The 27,312-nt window shown below is 34.2% G+C and overlaps 1 protein-coding gene across 4 annotated transcripts in view; it reads left to right on the forward strand.

Moving 5' to 3' along the window:
• Nucleotides 1-27,312, forward strand: part of OTOGL (otogelin like) — a 156,547-nt gene that overhangs the window by 123,668 nt on the left and 5,567 nt on the right. For 3 of the 4 annotated variants that reach the window (XM_077111518.1, XM_077111519.1, XM_077111520.1), the window contains 11 exons: nt 13,326-13,467; nt 14,411-14,596; nt 15,966-16,178; nt 16,793-16,897; nt 17,225-17,332; nt 18,719-18,820; nt 19,347-19,451; nt 19,537-19,577; nt 23,432-23,495; nt 24,568-24,746; nt 25,199-25,303. In XM_077111518.1, coding sequence (XP_076967633.1) covers nt 13,326-13,467; nt 14,411-14,596; nt 15,966-16,178; nt 16,793-16,897; nt 17,225-17,332; nt 18,719-18,820; nt 19,347-19,451; nt 19,537-19,577; nt 23,432-23,495; nt 24,568-24,746; nt 25,199-25,303 — 1,350 coding nt within the window. Of the gene's footprint in view, nt 1-13,325; nt 13,468-14,410; nt 14,597-15,965; nt 16,179-16,792; nt 16,898-17,224; nt 17,333-18,718; nt 18,821-19,346; nt 19,452-19,536; nt 19,578-23,431; nt 23,496-24,567; nt 24,747-25,198; nt 25,304-27,312 lie in introns of those variants that run through there. The other variant, XR_013155846.1, reaches the window with a different exon arrangement.

Raw genomic sequence — 27,312 nt, forward strand, 5'->3', positions numbered from 1 at the left:
AGCCACCCTGTTAGACTCCCGTGAGACAAAGATGAACAAAAACTTTTTTCTGCCTTGGAGGAGTTAATAACCTAGTGGGAAATCAAGCGTATGAAAACATGTTACAATATTCAATAGGGAGGTACATAGGAGCACAGATTTGGAGAAGACATCACAGAGTTTTAGACAGATGAACAATTTAAAAGGATGAGATTTTCAGGAAAGATGAGAGAGTAACAGAAATGTGGGCAGAGGAAACATTGTGACAGGGCTGTATGCTCTGGAGGCTCTAGGGAAAAATATGTTTCCTTGCCTTTTCCATCTTCTACAGGCCACCTCCATTCCTTGTGTTGTGGTCTCTTCCTCCATTTTCGGAGCTAACAATATAATATCTCCCAGTTTTTCTCTGATTCTGATGACTTTTGATCACCCTGTTCCCTATTTTTTTTTAATATTGTGAAATTATATTTATATATTTATTACATAATATTTGCCATTTTAACCATTTTCAAGTGTACAACTCCGTGGCAATTGCATTTCCAAAATTGTGCCACCATCACCACCATCTATTACCAACATTTTTCCTCACCCCAACAGAAACTTTGTTCCCATTAAGCAATAACTCTCCATTCTTCCCTCTCTCCAACCCCTGGTAATCTCTGTCTATGCATTTGTTTATTCTAGATATTTCTCATAAACAGAGTTATACAGTATTTTGTCCTTTGGTGTTCAGATTTCATCTGTTTTGTAGCATGTATCAGACTTCATTCCTTATTATGGCTGAATAATATTCCATTGTTATGTATTTACTAGAGTTTGTTTATTCATTCATCTTGACACTTTGCTTACTATGAATAATGCTGCTATGGACATTGGTATACAAGTATCTGTTTGAGCCCTTGCTATCAGTTCTTTAGGGTGTACCTTGGAGGGGAATTGCCAGGTCATATGGTAATTCTATGTGTAACTTTTTAAGGAACCACCAAACTGCTTTCCACAATGGCTGCATCATTTAACGTTCCCACCAGCCATGTAAAATGTGTTCTCATTTAGCCACATTCTTGCCAACACATTATGTTTTCTGGTCTCATTTTTTAAAAAAAATATATATTGGTCATCCTAGTGGGTATGAAGTGGCATCTCCTTGTAGTCTGATTTGCATTTTCCTAATGGCTAACAAAGTTGAGCATCTTCATATATGCTTATTTGCAATTTGTACATCTTCTTTGGAGAAATGTCTATATAAATCCTTTGACCATTTTTTAAATTGGTCTATTGGTTTTTGTTGTTGAATTGTAGTAGCTCTTTATGTATTCTGGCTATTAAACCCTTATCAGATTATGATTTGTAAGTATTTTCTCCCATTCTGTAGATTGTCTTTTCACTTTCTGGATACTGTCCTTTGATTCATAGTCATTTTTAATTTTTTTTTAACTTTTTACTAATTAAAAAAATTAACAAACAAAACATTAAGATATCATTCCATTCTACATATACAATCAGTAATTCTTAATATCATCACATAGTTGCATATTCATCATTTCTTAGAATATTTGCATCAATTTAGAAAAAGAAAAAGACAACAGAAAAAGAAATAAAACGATAATAGAGAAAAGAAAGATTATATATACCCTACCCCTTACCCCTCGCTTTCATTTACCACTAGCATTTCAAACTAGACTTATTTTAACATTTGTTCCCCCATTATTTATTTTTATTCCATATGTTCTACTCTTCTGTTGATATAGTAGCTAAAAGGAGCATCAGACACAAGGTTTTCACATTCGCAGAGTCTCATTGTGAAAGCTATATCATTGTTCAATCATCATCAAGAAACATGGCTACTGGAACACAGCTGTAAATTTTCAGGCAGTTCCCTCCAGTCTCTCCGCTACATCTTGAACAACAAGGTGATATCTACTTAATGCATAAGAATAACCTATAGGATAACCTCTCGACTCTGTTTGGAATCTCTCAGCCATTGACACTTAGTCTCATTTCCCTCTTCCCCCTTCAGTCGAGAAGTTTCTCTCAATCCCTTGATGTTAATTCTCAGCTCATTCTAGGGTTTTTCTCAGTCCCTTGATGCTGAGTCTCAGCTCACTCCAGGATCTCTGTCCCACGTTGCCAGGGAGGTCTACACCCCTGGGAGTCATGTCCCACGCAGAGAGGGGGAGGGTGGTGAGACTGCTCGTCATGTTGGCTGGAGAGAGAGGCCACATCTGAGCAACAAAAGAGGCTCTCTTGGGGATGACTCTTAGGCCTAAATTTTAAGTAGACTTGACCTATCCTTTGTGGGGTTAAGTTTCATGTGAACAAACCCCAAGACTGGGGGCTCAGTCTATAGCTTTGGTTGTCCACACTGCTTGTGAGAATATCAAGAATTCAACTTGGGGAAGTTGAATTTCTCCCCGCTCTCACCATTCCCCAAAGGGGGCTAACAAATACTTTTCCAGTCACTGATCAAATCATTCTGGGATTCATTGGGGCATCACTCTGGACATACCAACAAAATTTCATGTCCTACCTGAGATTCCAAGTTCTTATGACATTCAATCAAACTATCTACATGAGTTATATTAGGAAATGCTCTAGTAAAAATATAAATTTTGCAACAAATAAACATTTTTTGCTTTAGTCTCACACATAAGGTGACAATTTAAAGTATTAATTATCATCTATTTTCAGCACCCTGCAATAATGACATTCCTTTGTTCTTCCTCATGCAAAAACATTTTTAAAGTTTTTACATTGTACATTTCACTATTATTATACACTCAAGGCATTCCTAAGTTATACCATCTTGATCTTTAACATCTATCTTTTTTTCTGATTTCATTTATGTCCCCAGCCCTCCTCCCTCTATCATTCTCACATGCAGCTTCATTCAGTGTTTTAACATAATTACATTACAGTTAGGTAGTATTGTGCTGTCCATTTCTGAGTTTTTGTGTCCAGTCCTGTTGCACAGTCTGTATCCCTTCAGCTCTGATTACCCAATATCTTACCCTATTTCTATCTCCTGATGGTCTGTTACCAACGACATATTCCAAGTTTATTCACTAATATCAGTTCATATCAGTGAGACCATACAGTATTTGTCCTTTAGTTTTTGGCTAGTCTCACTCAGCATAATGTTCTCTAGGTCCATCCATGTTGTTACATACTTCAGAAGTTTATTCTGTCTTAAAGCTGCATAATATTCCATCATATGTATATACCACAGTTGTTTAGTCACTTGTCTGTTGACGGACATTTTGGCTGTTTCCATCTCCTTGCAATTGTAAATAATGCTGCTATAAACATTGGTGTGCAAATGTCCGTTTGTGTCTTTGCCCTTAAGTCCTCTGAGTAGATATCTAGCAGTGATATTGCTGGGTGATATGGCAATTCTATATTCAGCTTTCTGAGGAAGCGCCAAACTGCCTTCCACAGTGGTTGCACCATTTGACATTCCCACCAACAGTGAATAAGTGTGCCTCTTTCTCCACATCCTCTCCAGCACTTGTCATTTTCTGTTTTGTTGATAATGGCCATTCTGGAGGGTGTGAGATGATATCTCATTGTGGTTTTGATTTGCATTTCTCTAATGGCCAGGGACGTTGAGCATCTCTTCATGTGCCTTTTGACCATTTGTATTTCCTCTTCTGAGAAGTGTCTGTTCAAGGCTTTTTCCCATTTTGTAATTGGATTGGCTGTCTTTTTGTTGTTGAGTTGAACAATCTCTTTATAAATTCTGGATACTAGACCTTTATCTGATATGTTGTTTCCAAATATTGTCTCCCATTGTGTAGGCTTTCTTTTTACTTTCTTGATGAAGTTCTTTGATGCACAAAAGTATTTAATTTTGAGGAGCTCCCATTTATTTATTTCTTTCTTCAGTGCTCTTGCTTTAGGTATAAGGTCCATAAAACCACCTCCAATTATAAGATTTATAAGATATCACCCTACCTTTTCCTCTAACTGTTTTATGGTCTTAGACCAAATGTTTAGATCTTTGATCCATTTTGAGTTAACTTTTGTGTAGGGTGTGACACTGGTTGTTTACGAGTGTGTTGTTGAGCCTCCACGTATTTGTGAATTTTCTGGTGCTCTGCCTATTATTGATTTGCAACTTCATTCCTTTATGATCTGAGAAAGTGTTGTGTATGATTTCAATCTTTTTAAATTTGTTGAGACTTGCTTTGTGACCCAGCATATGGTTTATCTTTGAGAATGATCCATGAGCACTTGAGAAAAAGGTGTATCCTGTTGTTGTGGGGTGTAAAGTTCTATAAATGTCTGTTAAGTCTAGCTCATTTATTGTAATATTCAAATTCTCTGTTTCTTTATTGATCCTCTGTCTAGATGTTCTGTCCATTGATGAGAGTGGGGAATTGAAGTCTCTAGCTATTATGGTAGATGTGTCTATTTCCCTTTTCAGTGTTTTCAGTGTTTGCCTCACGTATTTTGGGGCATTCTGGTTCGGTGCATAAATATTTATTATTGTTATGTCTTCTTGTTGAATTGTTCCTTTTATTAGTAGATAGTATCCTTCTTTGTCTCTTTTAACTGTTTTACATTTGAAGTCTAATTTGTTGGATATTAGTATAGCTTCTCCTGCTCTTTTCTGGTTGTTATCTGCATGAAATATCTTTTCCCAACCTTTCACTTTCCACCTATGTTTATCTTTGGGTCTAAGATTTGTTTCCTGTAGACAGCATATAGAAGTATCCTGTTTTTTAATCCATTCTGCCAGTCTATGTCTTTTGATTGGGGAGTTCAATCCGTTAACATTTAGTATTATTACTGTTTGGGTAGTACTTTCCTCTACCATTTTGCCTTTTGTATTTTATATGTCATATCTAATTTTCCTTCTTTCTACACTCTTCTCCACACCCCTCTCTTCTGTCTTTTCATATCTGACTCTAGTGCTCCCTTTAGTATTTCTTGCAGAGCTGGTCTCTTGGTCACAAATTCTCCCAGTGATTTTTTGTCTGAAAATGTTTTAATTTCTCCCTCATTTTTTTTATTAATTAAAAAAAATTAACTAACACAACATTTAGAAATCATTCCATTCTACATATACAATCAGTAATTCTTAATATCATCACATAGATGTATGATCATCATTTCTTAGTACATTTGCATCAATTTAGAAAAAGAAATAGCAAGACAACAGAAAAAAATAAAATGATAATAGAGAGAAAAAAATAAAAATAAAAAATAAAAAAATATATAAAAAAACAAAAACAAAAAAAAACTATAGCTCAGATGCAGCTTCATTCAGTGTTTTAACATAATTATATTACAATTAGGTAGTATTGTGCTGTCCATTTTTGAGTTTTTGTATCCAGTCCTGTTGCACAGTCTGTATCCCTTCAGTTCCAATTACCCATTATCTTACCCTATTTCTAACTCCTGATGGTCTCTGTTACCAATGACATATTCCAAGTTTATTCTCTAATGTCGGTTCACATCAGTGGGAACATACAGTATTTGTCCTTTAGTTTTTGGCTAGTCTCACTCAGCATAATGTTCTCTAGGTCCATCCATGTTATTACATGCTTCATAAGTTTATTCTGTCTTAAAGCTGCATAATATCCATCGTATGTATATGCCACAGTTTGTTTAGCCACTCATCTGTTGATGGACATTTTGGCTGTTTCTATCTCTTTGCAAATGTAAATAATGCTGCTATAAACATTGGTGTGCAAATGTGTCTTTGCCCTTAAGTCCTTTGAGTAGATACCTAGCAATGGTATTGCTGGGTCGTATGGCAATTCTATATTCAGCTTTTAGAGGAACCGCCAAACTGCCTTCCACAGTGGTTGCACCATTTGACATTCCCACCAACAGTGGATAAGTGTGCCTCTTTCTCCACATCCTCTCCAGCACTTGTCATTTTCTGTTTTGTTGATAATGGCCATTCTGGTGGGTGTGAGATGATATCTCATTGTGGTTTTGATTTGCATTTCTCTAATGGCCAGGGACATTGAGCATCTCTTCATCTGCCTTTTGGCCATTTGTATTTCCTCTTCTGAGAGGTGTCTGTTCAAGTCTTTTCCCATTTTGTAATTTGGTTGGCTGTCTTTTTGTTGTTGAGTTGAACAATCTCTTTATAAATTCTGGATACTAGACCTTTATCTGATATGTCGTTTCCAAATATTGTTTCCCATTGTGAAGGCTGTCTTTCTACTTTCTTGATGAAATTCTGTGATGCACAAAAGTGTTTAATTTTGAGGAGCTCCCATTTATTTATTTTTTTCTTCAGTGCTCTTGCTTTAGGTTTAAGGTCCATAAAACTGCCTCCAATTGTAAGATTCATAAGATATCTCCTACCTTTTCCTCTAACTGTTTTATGGTCTTAGACCTAATGTTTAGATCTTTGATCCATTTTGAGTTAACTTTTGTATAGGGTGTGAGATACGGGTCCTCTTTCATTCTTTTGCATATGGATATCCAGTTCTCTAGGCACCATTTATTGAAGAGACTGTTCTGTTCCAGGTGAGTTGGCTTGACTGCCTTATCAAAGATCAAATGTCCATAGATGAGAGGGTCTATATCTGAGCACTCTATTCGATTCCATTGGTCAATATATCTATCTTTATGCCAGTACCATGCTGTTTTGACCACTGTGGCTTCATAATATGCCTTAAAGTCAGGCAGCGTGAGACCTCCAGCTTTGTTTTTTTTCCTCAAGATACTTTTAACAACTTAAGGGCAAAGACACAAATGGACATTTGCACACCAATGTTTATAGCAGCGTTATTTACAATTGCAAAGAGATGGAAACAACCGAAATCTCCATCAACAGAAGAGTGGCTAAACAAACTGTGGTATATACATACGATGGAATACTGTGCAGCCTTAAGACAGGATAAACTTATGAAGCATGTAATAACATGGATGGACCTAGAGAACATTATGCTGAGTGAGTCTAGCCAAAAACTAAAGGACAAATACTGTATGGTCCCACTGATGTGAACAGACATTCGAGAATAAATTTGGAATATGTCCTTGATAACAGAGTCCAGCAGGAGGTAGAAACAGGGTAAGATAATGGCCAATTGGAGTTGAAGGGATACAGACGGTGTAACAGGACTAGATACAAAAACTCAAAAATGGACAGCACAATAATACCTAATTGTAAAGTAATCATGTTAAAACACTGAATGAAGCTGCATCTGAGCTATAGATTTTTGTTTTGTTTTGTTTTGTTTTGATTTTACTGTTATTATTTTTATTTTTTGTCTATATTAACATTCTGTATCTTTTTCAGTTATGTTGCTAGTTCTTCTAAACCAATGCATATGTACTAAGAAATGATGATCATGCATCTATGTGATGATGTTAAGAATTAATGATTGCATATGTAGAATGGTATGATCTCTAAATGTTGGGTTAATTTCTTTTTTTCCGTTAATTAAAAAAAAAAAAACCTCATCACCTGAAAAAAAAAAAAAAAAAAGAAGATACTTTTAACAATTCGGGGCACCCTGCCCTTCCAGATAAATTTGCTTATTGGTTTTTCTATTTCTGAAAAGTAAGTTGTTGGGATTTTGATTGGTATTTCATTGAATCTGTAAATCATTATAGGTAGAATTGCCATCTTAACTATATTTAGTCTTCCAATCCATGAACATGGTATGCTCTTCCATCTATTTAGGTCTTCTGTGATTTCTTTTAACAGTTTCTTGTAGTTTTCTTTGTATAGGTCTTTTGTCTCTTTAGTTAAATTTATTCCTAAGTATTTTATTCTTTTAGTTGCAATTGTAAATGGGATTTGTTTCTTGATTTTCCCCTCAGCTTGTTCATTGCTAGTGTATAGAAACACTACAGATTTTTGAATGTTGATCTTGTAGCCTGCTACTTTGCTGTACTCATTTATTAGCTCTAGTAGTTTTGTTGTGGATTTTTCTGGGTTTTCGACATATAATATCATATCGTCTGCAAACAGTGATAGTTTTACTTCTTCCTTTCCAATTTTGATGCCTTGTATTTCTTTTTCTTGTCTAATTGCTCTGGCTAGAACCTCCAACACGATGTTGAATAATGGTGGTGATAATGGACATCCTTTATTTGTTCCTGATCTTAGGGGAAAGTTTTCAATTTTTCCCCATTGAGGATGATATTAGCTGTGGGTTTTTCATATATTCCCTCTATCATTTTAAGGAATGTCTCCCTCATTTTTGAAGGACAATTTTGCTGGGTATAGAATTCTTGGTTGGCAGATTTTCTCTTTTAGTAATTTAAATATATCATCCCACTGTCTTCTCGCCTCCATGGTTTCTGATGAGAAATCTACACATAGTCTTATTGGGTTTCCCTTGTATGTGATGGATTGCTTTTCTCTTGCTGCCTTCAAGATCTTCTCTTTCTCTTTGCCCTCTGACATTCTGACTGATAAGTGTCTTGGAGAACCTCTATTTGGATCTATTCTCTTTGGGGTGCGCTGCACTTTTTGGATCTGTAATTTAGGTCTTTCATAAGAGTTGGGAAATCTTCAGTGATAATTTATTCCATTAGTTTTTCTCCTCCTTTTCCCTTCTCTTCTCCTTCTGGAACCCCCACAACATGTATATTTGTGTGCTTCATATTATCATTCAATTCCCTGAGTCCTTGCTCATATTTTTCCATTCTTTTCCTTATAGTTTCTGTTTCTTTTTGGATTTCAGATGTTCCATCCTCCAGTTCACTAATCCTAACCTCTGTCTCTTGAAATCTACCTTGTAGGTTTCCATTGTTTTTTTCATCTCTTCTACTGTATCTTTCATTCCCATAAGTTCTGTGATTTGTTTTTTCAGACTTTCCATTTCTTCTTTTTGTTCATTCCTTGCCTTCTTCATGTCCTCCCTCAATTCATTGATTTGGTTTTTGATGAGGTTTTCCATTTCTGTTCGTATATTCTGAATTAGTTGTTTTAGCTCCTGTATCTCATTTGAACTATTGGTTTGTTCCTTTGACTGGGCCCTATCTTCAATTTTCCTGGTGTGATTTGTTATTTTTTGCTGGCATCTAGACATTTAATTACCTTAATTAGTTTATTCTGGAGATTGTTTTCACTTATCTTACCTAGGGTTTTCTTGCTAGATGAGTTTGTTGTCTATCTGTTCTTTGACCTTCAGTTCAGCTTTTTCTGGGCCTCTAGCTTAAGTTTTGTTTAACAGAGGGTAATTTTTCAGTTCTTGTTTTCTTGTTTCTTGTCTTGCTTGTAAGGTGCCTTTTCCCTCCCCACACTTAGGAGGATCTACATAGGTGTTACAGACTCCAGCAGGGTTTTCCCAGACTAAATTGGCCTCCTATCAGGGGGAAGGAGTCACCTGCGTCAGTCTTCCCTGAGGGTGAGACCCGGCAGGTTGAAAGACTTTCCTGTGAAGTCTCTGGGCTCTGTTTTTCTTATCCTGCCCAGCAAAAGGTGTTGTGGCTCCTTTAACTTTGGAAGGCTCTCCCTGCTGGGGGCGTGGTGGAGACAGAGGAGAGGTTGTAGGCTGGTTTTAATGGCTTCAAATTGCCAAGCCCTGGGGTTTGAATTCCTTGAGAGAGGGGTTCCACCTCAGTTGGGCTTCACCCCTCCCCTGGGGAAGGCACAGGTGGGAGACAGCCCTGAAAGCAGTCTGTTTCTGCCTTTGCCTAGGGCAGTTGCAGCCCGAGTGGTACCACCGCTGAATCCAGAGGTGGCCAAGCCTCTATAAATAGCCAAAAAAACCCTCTGTTTCGTCCCCTTTCCTCTTTTTCAGTTAGCCCAATAAATGACCTCCACCTTGACCAGGTTCGCCTAAGCTGGGGGCCTATTTTTAGTAGTCAGAATTTGTTTATTAATGCCACAATTGATGTTTGGTTGGACTCAGTCCCTGCTACTGTTAGAGTCTCTTTCCTTTCCCTCCAGGAAGCCACCTGTGGGGGAGTGGCACTGGGCACTGGCCGCCACGGCTTGGGTGTACTCACAGTTATGGAGACTCACAGCTGGTCCAGCTGGTCCAGACTGGGGTATGCTGTATGTCTGGTCACTATCGTGGCTCCGCGAGCTGTTCTGTACTGTTTCTGGTTATTTACTAGTTGTTCTGGAGGACGAACTAAAATGCGCACATTGCTAAGCCGCCATCTTGGCCCCCGTCATTTTTAATTTTGATGAAGTCCAGTTTATCTATTTTTTTTTCTTGCTAGAGCTTCTGGTGTCCTATCTAAGAATCCATTGCTAAATCGAAGTCATGTAGATTTCCCCCTTTGTTATCTTCTAAGAATTGTATGATTTTGGCTCTTATTTTTATTTTTTTGGTGCATTTTGAGTTAATTTTTGCATATGATAGGAGGTAGAGATTAAACTTCAGTCTTTTACATGTGGAAATCCAGTTTTCCAACACTACTTGTTGAAGAAACTATTCTTTTCCAGTTGAATGGACTTGACACTGTTGTTGAAATCAATTTGCCATAGAAGTGTGTTTTTTTTTTTTTCTGGAATATTAATTCTATTCCATTGTTATTTATTTTTACCCTTAGAAAGTACTGTTTTGATAAATCTTTATAGTAAGTTTTAAAATGGAAAGTGTGACTATTCAACTTTGTTTTTCTTTTTCAAGATTGCTTTGGCTATTTGGGGCTCCTTGCAATTCCATTTGAATTTGAGAATTGACTTTTCCACTTCTTCAAAAAAGGCTACTGGGATTAATTAAGATTGTACTGAATTTGTAGATCACTTTGGATAGTGTTAAAAATAATAATATTACACCCTTCAATCCATGAATGTGGTGTATCTGTTTGTTTAGATCATTACTTTCTTTCAGCAATGTTTTGAAGTTTTCAATGTGCAAATAGTTCACCTCCTTGGTTAAATTTATTTGTTGATGTATATTATTTTAGATGCTATTATAAATGGAATTGTAATTTCTTTTTGGATTGTTCCTTGATGGTATATGGAAACACAGCGGGATTTTGGTGTATTGATCTTGAACTTAGCTGAATTGGTTTATTAGCTCTAGTAATTTCTTGTGGATTCTTTGGAATTTTAAATATATATATATATATGGTCATGCTATCTATGAATAGATAGAGTTTTACTTCTTCCTTTCTAATTTGGGTGCCTTTTAGTTTTTTTTTCTTGCCTTATTGCTCTGGTTAGAAATTCTAGTACAATGTTGAATAACAGTGGTAAATGCAGGCACCCTTATTTTGTTCTTGATATTGGTGGGAAAGCACTCAGTCTTTTATTATTGAGTATGATGATAGTTGTGTGTTTTCATGAATGCTCTTCATTATATTGCGGAAGTTCCCTTCCAGTTCTAGTTTCTGAGTGTTTGCATCATGAAAGAGTGTGGGAATTTTGTCTAATGCCTTTTCTGCATCAATAAAGTTGATAATGTTTTTTTTATTAGAGGAATTGTAGGTTTACATAAATAACCCATATACCACCCTATTACCAAAACTTCGAATTGATGTGGTATAATGATTTTGTGATTTTATTCCTACATTCTTTAATTAATTTTTTCTCCTTTCTATCACTCTTTTGCATCTAGTAATTTTCTAATGTTGAAGTATCCTTACATTCCTGGGATAAATTCCACTTCATTATGGTTTATAATCTTTTTTTAGCGGCTGTTGGATTAGTTTCACTAGCATTTTGTTGAGAATTTTTGCATTTATATTCATTGGGACATTGGTCTGTATTTTCTTGTGATGTATACCTCTGGCTTTGGTATCAGGATAATGTTACCTTCGTAGAATAAGCTAAACGGTGTTCCCTTCTCTTTAGTTTTTGGAAACAGTTTGAGAAAGATCGATGTTAATTATTCTTTGAATGTTTGGTAGAAATCACCAGTAAAGGCATTTGGTCCTGGTCTTGTCTTCATTGGGAGGTTTTGCTTATTTATTCAATCTCTTTGCTTGTTATGGGTCTGTTGAGATTTTCTGTGTTTCCTTGAATTGATTTATGTAATTTGAGTGTTTCAAAAAATTTAATCTTTCCTCTCTAGGTTCTCTAATTTATAGGCATACAATAGTACATAGAGTCTTCTGATACTCTTTTTTTAAATGCAATGTCAGTAGTGATATCACCACTTTCATTTTTTATTTTTTTTAGTTATTTGCATCTTTTTTTTTTTTTTAGTATAGCTAAAGATATGTCAATTTTACTGATCTTTACAGAGGGACAGCTTTTAGTTTTGTTGATTCCCTCTACTGTTTTCTATTCCCTATTTCATTTATCTTTGTTTTACTCTTTATTATTGCCTTCCTTCTTTTAACTTTGGGCTGAGTTTGCTCTTGTTTTTCTAGTTCTCTTCAAGGTGTGAAGTTAACTTGCTGATTTGAGATCTTACTTCTTTTTAACAGAGACATTTACAGCTATAAATTTCCCTTAAGTACTTTTCTCATTGCATCCCATAAGTTTTAATATGTTGTGGTTTTATTTTCGTTTGTGTCTAAGTATTTTATATTTCCCTTTCATTTTCATCTTTGTCCCCTTTAGTTTTTTAAGGGGACAATTCTTTAATTGTTGAATTTCCACATATTTTGAATTTTCCAGTTTTCTTTCTGTTGTTGATTTCTAGTGTCCTTTCATTGTTTCTAGAGAAATACTTTGAATGATTTAATATTTTAAAACTTACTGAGACTTCTCTTGTGTCCTAGCATATGGTCTAACCTGGAGAATAATCCATGCATACTTGAGAAGATATGTATTCTGCTGCTCTTGAATGAAATGTTCTCTATATGTCTGTCCAGTCTTGTTGGCTTATTGTGTAGTTTAAGTTCTTTAATTCCTTATTTTAGTTTTGTCTAGATGATGTATCAATTATTGAAATTGTTATATTGAAGTCTCCAGCTATTATTTTAGAACTGTCTACTTTCTTTTCAATTCTGTTCATGTTTACTTCACATATTTTGGGGTTCCATTGTTAGGTTATAATATGTTTTAAATTGTTTTATCTTCTTGACAAATTGACTCTTTAATCAATATATAATATTCCTCTTTATCTATTGTCATAGTTATTGATTTAAAGTTTATTTTGTCTGATATTAGTATAGTTACCCCTGGTCTCTTTTAGTTTTCTATTCATATGGAATATTTTTCTATCCTCTCACTTTAAAACAATTTGTGTCTTTGAATTTAAAGTAAATTTCTTATAAACAGCATATGTTAGGGTAAGGCTTTTTTAAAATAAAAATTTTTACCCTATTTAAAATATATTGAAAATGTTGTAAATTTAGAAGATAACATTAAATAATATAGATTTTTGAAATTCTAATTCTAAGAGGAACTGCAATGAATATTAACTTACTACCTTTTGATTCTTTAAATAGTCTTAGTTTGTGTTAGGGCCTTCAGAGGAATAAAAAACTATAACGCATCTCAGGGTGAAATGTCTCTCTAGGTTTCACCACAGGACTTCTGTGAAAAGATGTGGATCAATTATACCTATTTTTGGAAATATGAATGTGATGCACTTTCTGCCTACGTAACTCTGTGCAATAAGTTTGACATCTGTATTCACTGGAGAACACCCGATTACTGTCGTAAGTAATTATTAACCAAATAATATTTTTTTAGCCATTAAAAATCATTTGATTTTTTTAGCATTCACTTGTTTATGTCTCTTTCTGTTTTTTAATCACAAAACAATTCAGTAAGAATAAAATGTATAGAGAAAGAAAAATATAAGGCAAACACCAGGTCCACCGCTCAGCTTCAGAAATAGAATGGTTATGGATGAAGCTTCTTATGTGTCCTTCTACCCTTGTGTTTTTCCTCCTTCCCCAGAGGCAGTCACTATTCAAAAGTGGAGTTGCTGATTCATAGAAAATGTATGCCATTTCCATCTTTACTCAAGACTGTCAAATTGTTCTCTACTGACACTTACACCCCTATCAGCCGGGCATTTAATAGTATGAACTTTTAAGATGACTGAAAATCAACAAGAATATTCTAAAGCATCATTTAAAAACTGCTCAGCAATGGTAGTTTCTTTTGAGATTAAAAGATTAAACCTAAGCAGTATTTTTTCTTTTTTTATGATTTGGCTCAATTAGTATTGAATTTAAAATATGTTTCTGTGTTTATTTAGAGTATACGGTCATAACTCCTCTCCTTACCTTGAGCCAGAACTTCATTATAGTTGAATCTTTTTTTTTTTGTAACCAGATTTGGGCTGCCTCTTAGTCATATTTATTTGATGTAAATCTGGAACTTTTCCCACCCTAACACCCAAATACTAGCTGGACACATGGAAGATGCTCAAAAAATAGCCATTGAGTCTTCAAATAGCCTTAGTCTGTTTTAGGGCTTGAGTTAAGGTTTTATATCTGATTTATGGGTCTGTAGGAAATGAAAAAATGGACTTTAAAATGTTCCAAATTCATTATCAGAAAGAAATCTGATAAATCTGATATTTCTTCCTTTTTTTAGAACTCAAATAGTTTATTTTTAATTATTAGCAAATTTGTCCCCTATGATTCACAGCTCTGAGTTGCCCAGAGGGGAAAGAATATCAACCCTGTGTACAACCATGTGAGGCACGAACATGTCTGAACAAGTGGTTTTATGAACATCCCTCATGTTTGTATTTAAGAGAAGATTGTGTGTGCAAAAATGGGACAATTCTTCACAGGCCGGATTCAACTCAGTGCATTCCAGAGAAAAAATGTGGTAAGAAGTAAAATACAAAATGACCTTTTAGGGATTGAACAAACAAAACAAAACTTTTTTTAGATCTTGGTGAAATGCTTTGACAAAGATTGTTTAATGGTAACCTTGGTATTAGAAAGAAAATGAATTTTGTTTGTAGTTTGATTTTTATTTGATTTCAATTGATGTTAACAAAATTAGGAGCTTTGATGGTGATGACTTTAAATCTCTACCTGTACCTACAATAACTGGAAGAAAGAATGGCATATTAGTTAAGAGTATAGCATAGATGTGGATTGAATTTGAATCCAGTTCTCCCATATTGTAATGGTTTACCTTTAGTTCTCTGAGCCTTGGGTTAAGCATCTGTAAAATGGGGGAAATAATATGCTTATCCCAGAAAGTACTGTGGGGATATAAAATAATAAAAAGCATTTAGAATTTAGCACAATGTCTAGATAAAAATAAACACTCAAGAAATGTTTAAAGTTTCTACTTTCATTTTCAAGCCATTTTATTCTGATTATCTTCATCTTGGTGACTGTTTAAAAAAAGTACAAATAGAGAAAATTCTAAAACAATTCTATGGCAGTTATAGAGCTTATCATTATGCTCAGAAGAAAATGGAATTAGCTAATAATTAATGGGAAAGGCTGTTGGAAGGGAAATGCAGATATAGTTGTAGGAACAAGCTTGTGTTTGTCAATGATGGAAACATCTGCAGAAAAACCGAGAGAACAGAGGACGCATATGTTTGTGCTTTAGAGATCTATGCAGTTGGTTTGATAGTTATTAGAATAACACAAGAGAAGCTTATTAGAGGCTAGGGATATTGGTTGTTCAGTATATTTATCTCTATTTTTCCTTAAAAGAAATACTAGAGAACCATATTTAACATAAAGTAAAAACTTATAATAATAAAAGCAACATCTTGCTTGATCATCTACTTCCCACTTTTAAATTTTAAAGAATTATTTCAAATTTTCATATGACACACATGAGGTAGGGACTACATGGTATTCTAATACTAATCATTTTTAATGTTTGGTATTTTTAAACTAATTTAAATGACATTATTGAGTTTGTTCAAGCTAAAGAAATTTTATGAAAAGTCTTAAAATATATCTAAAATAATCTTATTTCTAGAGGAGACAGCCTATAAATTTAAGTTATAGGTGGGGAAATATTTTCCACGGGCCCAAGAAGAGCAAATTTGTTGAAGCAAATGGTAAGCTGGTATGTGATGAAGGAAGAGGCATCTGAGAAAGGATAGATATTTGACATAGCATCTGTGTTACTGGACCATGTCTCATCTGAAATAAAAACATCATGGCTTGACTTATTTTGGTGCCCAGGTCATAAGTGATATAACAGTGTTGATCTTTTTTAGTGTGTACTGATAGTGAAGACCAACCCCGTGCTGCTGGTGAGATCTGGAATGGGGGGATTGAAGAATGTTCTCTGTACAGATGCTTGGAGAATGGGAGCATTATTCCTATTGAGCCTGATTGTCAGGAAGAGCCCTCGCCACTTTGTGAACGAGAAGGTGAAGTTGCCCTGGGCATTATTGATAAGTGGACTTGCTGTTCCATGGAAGTGTGTGGTATGTATGTAGACTGATGCTTTCTAGTTAGTTAATGCCACAAAATACATTGATGCTCTCTTTAAAAAAGCATGGCATGCATGATGCTTGATATGAAAAAGAATTGTAAGGCTGAGCTAATAAGTACTGCTAAAAAGGCCACTTATACTTTCTTTTTTTTTTAATTTTTAATTTTAATTTTAATTTTTTTGCTTGGGCAGGCACCGGGAATCGATCCTGGGTCTTTGGCATGGCAGGCGAGAACTCTACTTGCTAAGCCACCTGGCCCGCCCCAGTTATACTTGCTTGAAGCAAGTTTTGTCCCATTGCAGTTCTGTTGATTTTGTAAAAACACAGGAAAACATCTGGCTATTGACAATAATATTCAGAAATACATGACAAGAGAAAAGATTCGGGAATCTTTGCCTTATGACAATAGGTTGCAAAAGACAATAATAATAATAAACAAATCTTAAACCTGCTGCCTTTCACAAGTGGCCCATTTTCTGAACCGAATCTGTTTAATTGCAATATTAGAACTTGTCTAGTGAGAGTCATTGCCCAGCTTTGAGTTAGCAGCATAAGAGCTTAGTTAAGTCCATTTATATTTTAATGTTTCTGTTTCTTATTTCCAGGTTGTGATATGACTTTGTGTGAAACTCACATTCCAACATGTACAAGTAGTCAAAAATTGGTCATTGGTCATAGCTCTCTTTCTTGCTGTCCACAGTACAAATGTGGTGAGTAATAATTTAGGAAAAATAAAAATATTGTCATTCAATAGTGGATTAGAGCTCCATTTTTTTTGTGTGTCCAATGAAGCTATTTATTCTAAAAGTTTAATTTTGGAGTTTGCTTGCTAAGGATAGTTTTTTTTCATTTGCAATTTCTTTATATATAAATATATGTAAATATATATATATATATTTTGCCTGTTAGTCCTTATATATTTCTGCTGCTTAATCTTTAAAATAAGTTAATTATCACTAAATTCAAAGATAAACACTTTAATTTTTTTCTGTAATTTTACTCTATACAAATTTTCAAATATCTTTGTATTTCTGTAGAATGTGACCCATCCAAATGCCCCACTATTTCAATACCAGAATGCAGAGAAGACCAATTCATGTTTCAAGTTCAACAGGAAGAGTCTTGCTGTTTTTCCCCTCTCTGTGGTGAGTGTTCTACAAGATAATTTCTTGTAAATCTTTTATTTGATATGAATTTTATTGGGCTGATAGTAACTAATATTCTCATTCAACACTCATGAGAACTCAAGTGAGCAAGAACTGTAGAAAAGAAAGTATAGTATTTTAAATGACTCTTTATAATTACTGTAATTATTATTACTTTCCCTTGTCAATAACAAATATATATGTTTCTCAGCCTCAACAGCATGACCAGGATAATATAACTAAATTAAAAAAAAATAAGGTCAATAAAGTCAGTATCCAGTTTTTTTTTTTTTTTTGGATAAAATTTAGTCCTGGCTTCCCTTGAAGAACTAACTAGAATAATGGACTCTGGCAGGATTTACAGGGCCCCTTTGAAACTTCAGATCCTGTATACCAGGTATGAATTAACCAGGTTGAAAGAGAATGGTAGAAATGAAGAATGTCTGGAAATGACTGCATATGAAGTTGTGCATTCTGTCTGATGAACTGGAAATTAAAAAATACATTATTTTCCATTTCAGATGAGTTTGCATATCAATTATTTGGTGGTTAATATAGTCAAACACCCCTATATTTCAGTTGTTCCCTATGAAAATCAACACAGATCTCTTTTGTATATGTTAAGGTTTTTATCTGCAAGTAGCAGAAACTGACTGACTCTGGCTAGCTAAACTGCAACCATTATTAGAAAGATTTGGAAAAGTGTATTGAATCAAGACGAAACCTAACAGCCAAGACCTGGGAAGAAAAGTCAGCTGCCCAGGGCAGCAGTCACTAAGGAATAAGTCAGCTCCACATGTATTCTGTTGTGGTATGCCTCTGCTCGCCATACAACTTCCACAGAAAGAGACTCAGATTAGTCTAATTTGGGTTCTGTTCTCACATGGTGGCTGGGTGACAGTAGAACAACTTTATAGACAGTCATTTTAAGATGGTGTGGGGGTTTTAACTCAAGGTCATTCAGAGAGTTGTTATCAAAGATGGGAGAGTATGTTGTAACAGCCCAAAATAAAAGGTGCCTACTGTATTGTTCATCTATAAATTGGAGTAATCAAGGATAGTGAATTAAGAACATTCAAAATAAATAAATAAATAAATATTTCAATATTTTGACCTAGAAAGAGCAGATTATTCTGGAAATCTGGTAAAATGGCATTCTATCTGTCACTGTGCTTGGAAAGCATTAAAAATATATATATATTCAGGCAGTACTCCTGTCTTTATGACCAAATAAGGATCTTTGCCTATTAAAACCTTTTTTACCTGTTTCTACTTTTATGAAACACGTGCAATTTATTTTGATTCTATTTGCATATGGTAGTCTTAACTAATAGTTAGCTTGTCTTGAGCTCAACTATGAGTCTTGTTTTTTTATTCCAACTTTAGTTTGTGAATCTTGCACTGAACCCATCCCATTATGTACTGATGGTGAATTTCTCACTGTGGACCTTAATACCACAAACTTCTGTTGTCCTCAGTACTATTGTGGTAAGTATAATTTAGCTAATATAAGATTTTTAGACTTATCCAGTGTTTAAGAAGCCCAGTGCACCTTAGTTATATTGTTATATTGGACCTTAGTTGAATTTTTACATATGAAAATATATAATAAATATAAAAAAGTAATATTTTTAAACATATTTATAAACATGTAAACATAGTTTTTCTTGGGTAACATCATTACTTCACCCAAAGCAGCTTAGTTATAACTTTTCTTAACATCATAGAATTTCTAGATATCCATACGGTTCCACACTATTGCACTTCCTCTCCTTATACCACTGCCATTTCTCAGGACTCTGCCTGATGAAGCTCTCCCAACCCTACTATGGTTGTACCTGCACACGAATCAGTCATTCTGTCCTAGCCAATACATGGCAGTTGGGTGGTGGGAGAGTTGGCACTGGGGAGATATGAATCAATGCACAACATCAATAATATCTATACGGTACATAAAGAGAACTGGCCATTACAGCATGAAGTTAATCTTTATCTATATAATTTTTCTATTTAGTTTGTGAGCCAAATCTTTGCCCTGTACCCCTACTCAAATGTGCAGAAGATATGAATCTTGTGAAAGAAAATGCATTCGGCCAATGTTGTCCAACATGGCATTGTGGTAATTATTTTTCATATTTTAAAGTTTTATTAAAAGGATAACAATATATTTTGACCAAACAAATATTTTTGTTTTTGCTGTTTAGAATGTAGCTGTGAAAACCTTGTGGTACCAACTTGTAAAGTGGTAAGAGTACTTATTTTTATTTACTTGTCATTTTATTTAAATTTGTTTATTCTTCCTTTTCCTCCTGTTTCTGTGTTTTTCCCAGCCCTTATAGAATAATCATCATTGAATTGTATTGAAATAGATTAAAATAATGTGCTCAATATTAGAGAACAATCTTTTATATTTTAGTTAAGATAGGAAAAGGTAATACCTAATTTTTTCCACTAATAACTAAATCTACTAGTCATATATCTACTTAAGTTTACTAGTCTTAAAATGAATCAAAAACACTGAAAAAATCTAATTTCAATATTGAAAGGAATCCCCAATGATTCCTCAAGAAAGTGTACTGATAATACATCTGTTGTAGAGAAAGGGGGTATAAATAAATAATTTCCTGCATCTTCTTAATATTCATCTGTGAACATGCAGACCTTAGAGAAATCCCAAAGACTTTACTTTTAGAAATAATGACTTCAGCATCACTTTTTTTAAACCATTTGCTGCAGTCTACCTTGTTCTATAAATTCTGTTATCTTTAAATATTTACCTTTATGATATGTCTATGAGACTTGAGAATGATAATATATTCCTGACCCTCTTTATCAGAGAAGAAACATTTTTTTTGACAAAAGCTTTTCTTTCTCTTTCTTTCTTTATTCTCAGTCAGTATGCATTCTTAGTGAGTTCATTCAGACTCTCCTGTTCAAAGCTTTATTTTGAAGAATATATGTCATTTTTGCAAATAAAAAACCCTTCTTAGGAAGGTATTGTTTCATTCAAAAAGAATTAATACAACATTTACTAAAATGGTTAGAATTAACATCACCTAAGATATAGAGTGTTTAAGCTATCTACATTTCTTCATACAAATTCTCTTATTTGATTATTTTTACCTCTACCTTTATACACACCTACACAAAAGAATGAAATTGTGACTCTCTATATTTAAGTCCCTCACAGTGATAGAACATATTTCTTATATTAGCTCATTGAATTTTCACCTACTAGCTGTTTTTAGTTCATTGCATAGATAAGAAATGTGAGGTCCAAAGAGAATAAAAGATTGAGATCTTGAAGACTTAGACCAAGCGTCTTGATTCTTTTATTCTTTCTACTATGTCTTAGCTCTTTCCCTTCCCCTGTGGGGCATCTTTGGAAATAAGAACAAAGGTGTACGTGGCACTGTCTGGCTTCTCTGCTGGTTTTATTCCTGTCCTTGTCACTGTCGAGCTGTGTCTCACTTTCCTCCTCATTCTGTAATATGGAAAGAGTAACTATACCTACCGCATAGGAAGCACTTAGATTTATATCTCGTACTTAGAAAGGTCTTATTAAGTGTTAGCTATAATTATTATTACAAATTAACCGCAATGCTAAGATTGTTAACTACAAGGTGGAGCTGGTCATGGAGAACTTTCGGGTGATGGTGACCATCAAGTAAAACTTGGAAGACAATGATTGTCAGGTTCAGAATAATGGGTGAAAGGAGTTGGGATATTAACAGACAGGGACTACCATGAAGAGGAGTAAAGGCACAAAGTTATGAAATAAAATATGTATGGTGAAGGATAAGGATCTTGCATAAAGAACTAACTGGAAGAGGGGCAATGAGAGACAATGATCTATATCAGATTGGGTGCATTTGGGGAAGCCTCAAAGGAAAGGCTGAGGCATTTTGATTGATTGATTGATTGATTCTTTTCAGTTACTAATTCAACCAAAATCTGTTGATTTGGGGCCATCAGGATGTTAGATGCTTCAAAAGCACAGTTCCTCCCTAAGGAGCTCAGTGCAGATTTAATATGATAGGAGATTGATAGGAGAGAAATATGATGAAAATGGTGTTTGCGGGAAAAGACCTCGCTACTCATGTGGGCGATGACACACTAGAGGGCAGGGGGTCAGCAGGAAGGATAGTGCAGCCACTCGTCATTGCGGAACTAGGATTAAGGGGGATCTGTATATGGGAGGAGATGTTGAATTCAGGGGAGCAAAATGAAAGACTTGGGCCTTTTGTAACATTGAACAAATGAGAAAAGCCTAAGGAAATTTTGAAGTTACAAGGCTTGCCTACCACTGTAACTTGGGCAAACAATCTGAAACCAGAGGATCAGCTCAAAGTAAAGGTTCTGGGGCTCCTGGGACTGTAACCAGTCAGACTCAGACCTCCTCTGCTGGCCTGGAGAAGGTAACACAGATTCTTGAGGCATGTTGATAACCTCCAAATTAGCGACAGTAAAACTATAACCATTCTTTCTATGGGATTTTATGCCTTTTGTATTGGGGTCCTTTAAAATTTCTTTGGGTAGAAGTCTTTATGTTTATTCTTTGACCCTGGCCCGATTTTTAAAAAAATTTTATTTTATATATATTTGTATTTTTAAATTGTTTTTTGACTGTTGTTTTTTTTATGTAAAAATTTAACATTTATCTTGTTCTGGCTACCTCTTTGTCCCTCCCTCTTCCTGTTTTTTTTCTTCTTTCTCTGTGTTCTTCCTTATTCCCATATTTGTGCTAGATGCAGACCTATCTGGTTTATTTCCAGCTCAGCCTTCTGAATGTCTGAATATTACTTATGAGACAAATTCTAATATTACTTAGTGCACTCAGCATTTATTGAATGCCTGATATATGCCTGGTGCTGCACGAGGCACATAGATCATAAGCAGCTGTTTCGGTGTCCTTGAATGTCTTACTGAATGTACATGACCTTGCATGCACAATGATCTAGCTTTAACATCCATGGTTCTAGAGAGGCATTTATCTGACCATTTCTCCTGATTACTTACTCTGAAAACTGGCTTGAATCTTTGTTTCAGTGCCTAGGTTGACTTTTTAAATAAACATCAGATTAATTTATTTACATAGACAACAAATGCATCTCAGCCTAAAGAATCTAAAGTGATTTTTAAGATAACAGCTCCATGGAAGTATAATTCACTTAACATGTAATTTATCCATATAAAGTGTACCACTCAATGTTTTTTAGTGTATTCATAGAGTTGTGCAACCACCAACACAGTAAATTTTAGAATAATTTTATTACATCAAAAAAGAAACCCCTTACTCATTAGCAGTCACTCCCCATTTCCCTCCAACCATTCTAGGTCTAGCAATCACTAATATACTTTCTGTCTCAGTAGATTTGTCTATTATGGACACTTCATATAAATGGAATCAGCTAATATGTCATCTTTTGTGTCTGGCTACTTTCACTTAGTGCAATTTTCAAGCTTCATCTCTATTATAGCATGTGTCAGTACATTTGTTTTATTGCCAAATAATATGCTATTGTATGGATAAACCTAGACATTACTCCAAAGAAGATATACAAATAGCCCATAAGCACATAAAAAGATGCTCAACATCATTAGCCACTAGTTAAATGCACTCTAAAACCATAGAGCTATCACTTTACACTAGGATGACTAGATGTTGGCAAGGATATGGAGAATTGGAAACTTCAATGGAGCTCCCACTGCTGATGGGAATGTGAAATGGTACAGCCACTTTGGAAAACAACAGTAATATCTCCTATTACTCACTACAAGCTCAAAATTGAACAATATGATTTTAAAGCCAGGACAGGCCATAAAGATAATCTTATCTACCTTCACTAATTTAATAGATAAGGAAATTGAAGTTTAGGGAGATTGAGTGATCCATAGTTAAATGATATATTATGGGTTTATTCCATGGGCTGTGGAATGGTGGTCAAATGACCACTGGGCTAATCCAAACCTGTTCACTATCAAATATATAGCTGATACCTGCTGTGTGCCTGGTTTTGGCTAGGGAACTTATTTGATGTTACAGTGTGTGTGTATGTGTTTACACTTCTCGTATAATAAGCCATGTTTTTCTAATAGGGAGAATTTACTACAATAGATCATAACTTTCAGAGTGACTGTGGCTGTGTACAGTATTACTGTGGTAACTATGCTTTCTTGTTATTTTTGAATAGTAAATTAATATAGTTAGTATCTGTTGTTCATTATTAATACATTAAAATTATTTTGAGATATATTTCACATTTTCAAGCTATTCTTCAGTCTTTGAATATAAAAATGTACCATTATTTTTCAGTTTTCTATTTTGTAAAATTTCTAAAATTTCTAGGAAATTTGATATTAGGACAGAAAAATTAATATTTGTTTTAGGGGCTTCACAAAATTTTAAAGTTGTTACTGGGAATCTTTTAATTGTACCTGTCTTGAATTTTTTAAATAGAACAGAATCCAGAAGTATGAGGTTATTTTAGGCCAATGTTTTATTGTTACTGATGGTAACATTTCAAAGCATAAGTAAAGTTGATTTATCTATAATATAACAAATCTTTATATTAAAGTGCTAATAAGTTAATAAAAATAAGACTTTTATTCAACACTGACATTTTTGTATTTTTAGATGAGAGAGGCCTTGGGTTCTGTGCTGGAAAGTCACTGAGAGCTCCTGAGCTGAGTTTTTCATCACTATCTCAGTTCACTCAGTGATACCCCTTGCAAAGATATGATAGTACTTTACTCAGTCTTAATCATGAAATATGATTTGCATGGCTATTTATTTATAAAACTGGAAATTTTCTCTCAAAATAATAATTTAAAAAACATGAAATTTTCATGTTTTCACCATTATTGAATTAGATTTATCTTCCCTCCACATCCACCTCCAACAATTGTTTAGTTTTTTATCTGGAAGATGGAAAAAAATAGCCTGCCCATCCCTGAAATCTCACATTCTGGAATCTGCTATAAATTATGGCTTTGGGAAGAAGTTCAAATATTGAACCACAGTTGATTTTTACAAATCAGTTTCATTTTTGTTAGGAAATAAACGTGCCACATTCATTATTTCGTAAACTCTCAAGTGGTTAAAATTTTATGAAGACCTTTATTGACTTTTGAAAACTTGGGAGATCAAAATGAAAAGATTAAAGACTCCATCAACTGATTAATAAAAAAATTCAGTAGAGGGTTTTCTTGTTGATTATTTTTTCTTTTCTTAGAGAAGGATGATGTATGCGTATTTCAAGAACTATCAGTATTGAATCCTGGCCAGTCTATGATAAAGTACTTGGAAGGGGACTTTTGTAATTTAATAGAGTGTCTGGAAGAAAAAGATAACCTTGAAGGGTACCACAATCTGAATTTTACAAGAGTAAATTGTTCAAAAGAATGTGATATTGTAAGTATTCTTTATAAGTGGTTCTAATGAGAGTTGAGTACCCTTAAAATGACAGCTACAGAACTTGAACTACTGAATGCTCCATGAGTTGAAAATATACAGTTGAATAATTGTTCAACCACCTATTAAGGTGTAATATATCTACATAATACAGATTTTTATTACCCCACGATGACCTCGAGCTTCAGAAGTCTTATCTACTGCTCGCTTGACCTGAGGTTGTTATACCTGCTTGATGAATCCTGATTGCTAGATGGAAAGGGTGACATTACTCCGCTTTTAATATAGCGATTTAAATGCAATTGTTATTTGAAGCTCTTGAAATTCAACTGTAGAAGTGCGTATAAGTGCCTGAGAGAGCATATCGTCATATTGGAAAACACCTCCAGAACTGATTCATAAAAAATTGGTTGTGTGTGTGTGGCTAATTCAAGTCTTATGATTATATGCAGCACCAGGAATACACTCCATCTCCCAGTGATTATAATTGTTGTGGTACTTGCAAAAATATATCCTGCAAATTTCATATGGAAAATGGAACATCAGTTATATATGCGGTATGAATTCCTTATGTCCTAAAAGACTTTTCTTGGCAAGTTGCTTTCTGTGCTACTTTCTGAAGAACACATTTTTAGATAAGTTTAGGAAATCACACACACACACACACACACTCACACACACACAGCTCTACATACAATAAACACCACACATGCAGCTCATATACAATGCACAAGACCATGTTTACATTTGTTACATTTTTAAAGTACCTATAATTTGTTGTAAAGAAACAAGTTTAACTTGTTTTTGAAACATTTTATGGTATATCCTCACTCTTTTTCAGATGTGAGAAATGGGCTTTGGGAAATGCTAATTTTCATTATTACAAATGAAAAGAGTAATGATATTTTATTTACTTTATTTATAGTAAGAATTTAATAGAAATATGGAACTCAACATGTTAGGACTTTCCTATTTCAGGCATTGATGATTTCAGTGGATAGAGAAAAGATTAAGAATATTTGACCATTTTCTTAAAGATTATCCCACGTGTCATTAGTGCTATACTGCATCTTTCTACCAAGAACAAAAACACACAAAAGGAATAATTGTTCAGAATTCTACCTTTATCTTATAGTGATTCTACATAGGTTTGAAGACAGACCTACTCCTTCCCTAAGCTTGGGACAGAACCTTCTGATTTTACATCTTTCATCAGATATGAGAGGGACACAAATTGTGCTTATTATTTTCATTGCCTGTATGTAGTTCCATCTTTTTAAGTTCTTATTGCTATTTTGGAGTTTTTTTCCCATTGACGGCTTACTTGTCTAGAGGTCTTATTTCTGGTGTTCCTAATTACCTGGGGATTAGTCACATACCCAAAAGAAAAACTGATTTCCCCAAACCCATACAACTTATTAAATAAGAGAGCTGAACAACTATCTCCTTATGCCATAGCCTATTGTGTGTGCTCTTGATCTAAATAGTAGCGTTGTGGTTAATAGTGTCGGTTTTATCCTAGCAGTATTGCTGCCTTACGATATATTTTTTGAAAGAGGGAATCTTGATCAAGGAAAACATGTTAACAAAACATAGATGTCAGCGAGAGAAAAGGAATCAGATACTTCCTGAAAAATACAGTAATTTGATCTTTTAACAAAAAGACAACACAGTCTCTGTTGATGTCAATGATCTAGGAACTATTGGTGTATATACATGATATTCGTGGCAGTAGCCCTGAGATTTCAATAAAATTTCAAGTTATGTTCTGAATTTTGGGAAAACACAACATGCTATGCAATAGAGATAAATATATATCAAGATCATTAATTTTGGCTCTTTTAATGGGAAACTTTAGTTATGTAGAAATTTAATTTCTATGGAATAATCATTTTCCATTTCATATTAATTAAATGTTCCTGTTTCCTGATTTTTGAATATTTATTTTCTTTTACGTCTGGGTTTTTAGATTTTCCAAATGAGGTACATAGAAGACCTAAAGCTATTCACTAATTAGCATAGACTCTTGAGAAAAATAAGTAGTGAGGTTCATCAAAATTTTTTATTGTTCTGTAGGGAGTATTCAGAACAGACTTTGACTAGCATTCTAAAATGTGGGTTATTAAAATAAAAATACAGAGCAATAATTATAGCCAAGCAATTATGTAGTAACTACTTTAGCTTGTTTATTTTAAAATAGGAATTCTGAAATCAGGAATAAAATAAACTGCTGCTTTATTTAAAATTTTATTAAAAGCATAGGAACAGGTATTAAAATAAACATCAGGTATAGAAACTAAAACCATACATCAATAAACATTATCATCCAAAGAGATTTTTAATTTTTTGGTGATAAGGGAGTAGAAGGAAGGATAAACAGATCTAAAGAAAGGAGGCATGGCAATACTAGGTAATAATAGTTTGTTGTTTTATAATTAGCAAGAAAATATTACAGCAAGACCTTTGACACTTGGCCAAATCAGATAATTAATCTTGTAGTAGAAACAGATTCTTACTTGCTTCTTTCCTCTATTTTGCTTTGTTTCACATTTATACCTCAGTTTTA

This window comes from Tamandua tetradactyla, chromosome 7 (genome assembly GCF_023851605.1).
Source record: "Tamandua tetradactyla isolate mTamTet1 chromosome 7, mTamTet1.pri, whole genome shotgun sequence".
NCBI classification, from domain to species: domain Eukaryota; kingdom Metazoa; phylum Chordata; class Mammalia; order Pilosa; family Myrmecophagidae; genus Tamandua; species Tamandua tetradactyla.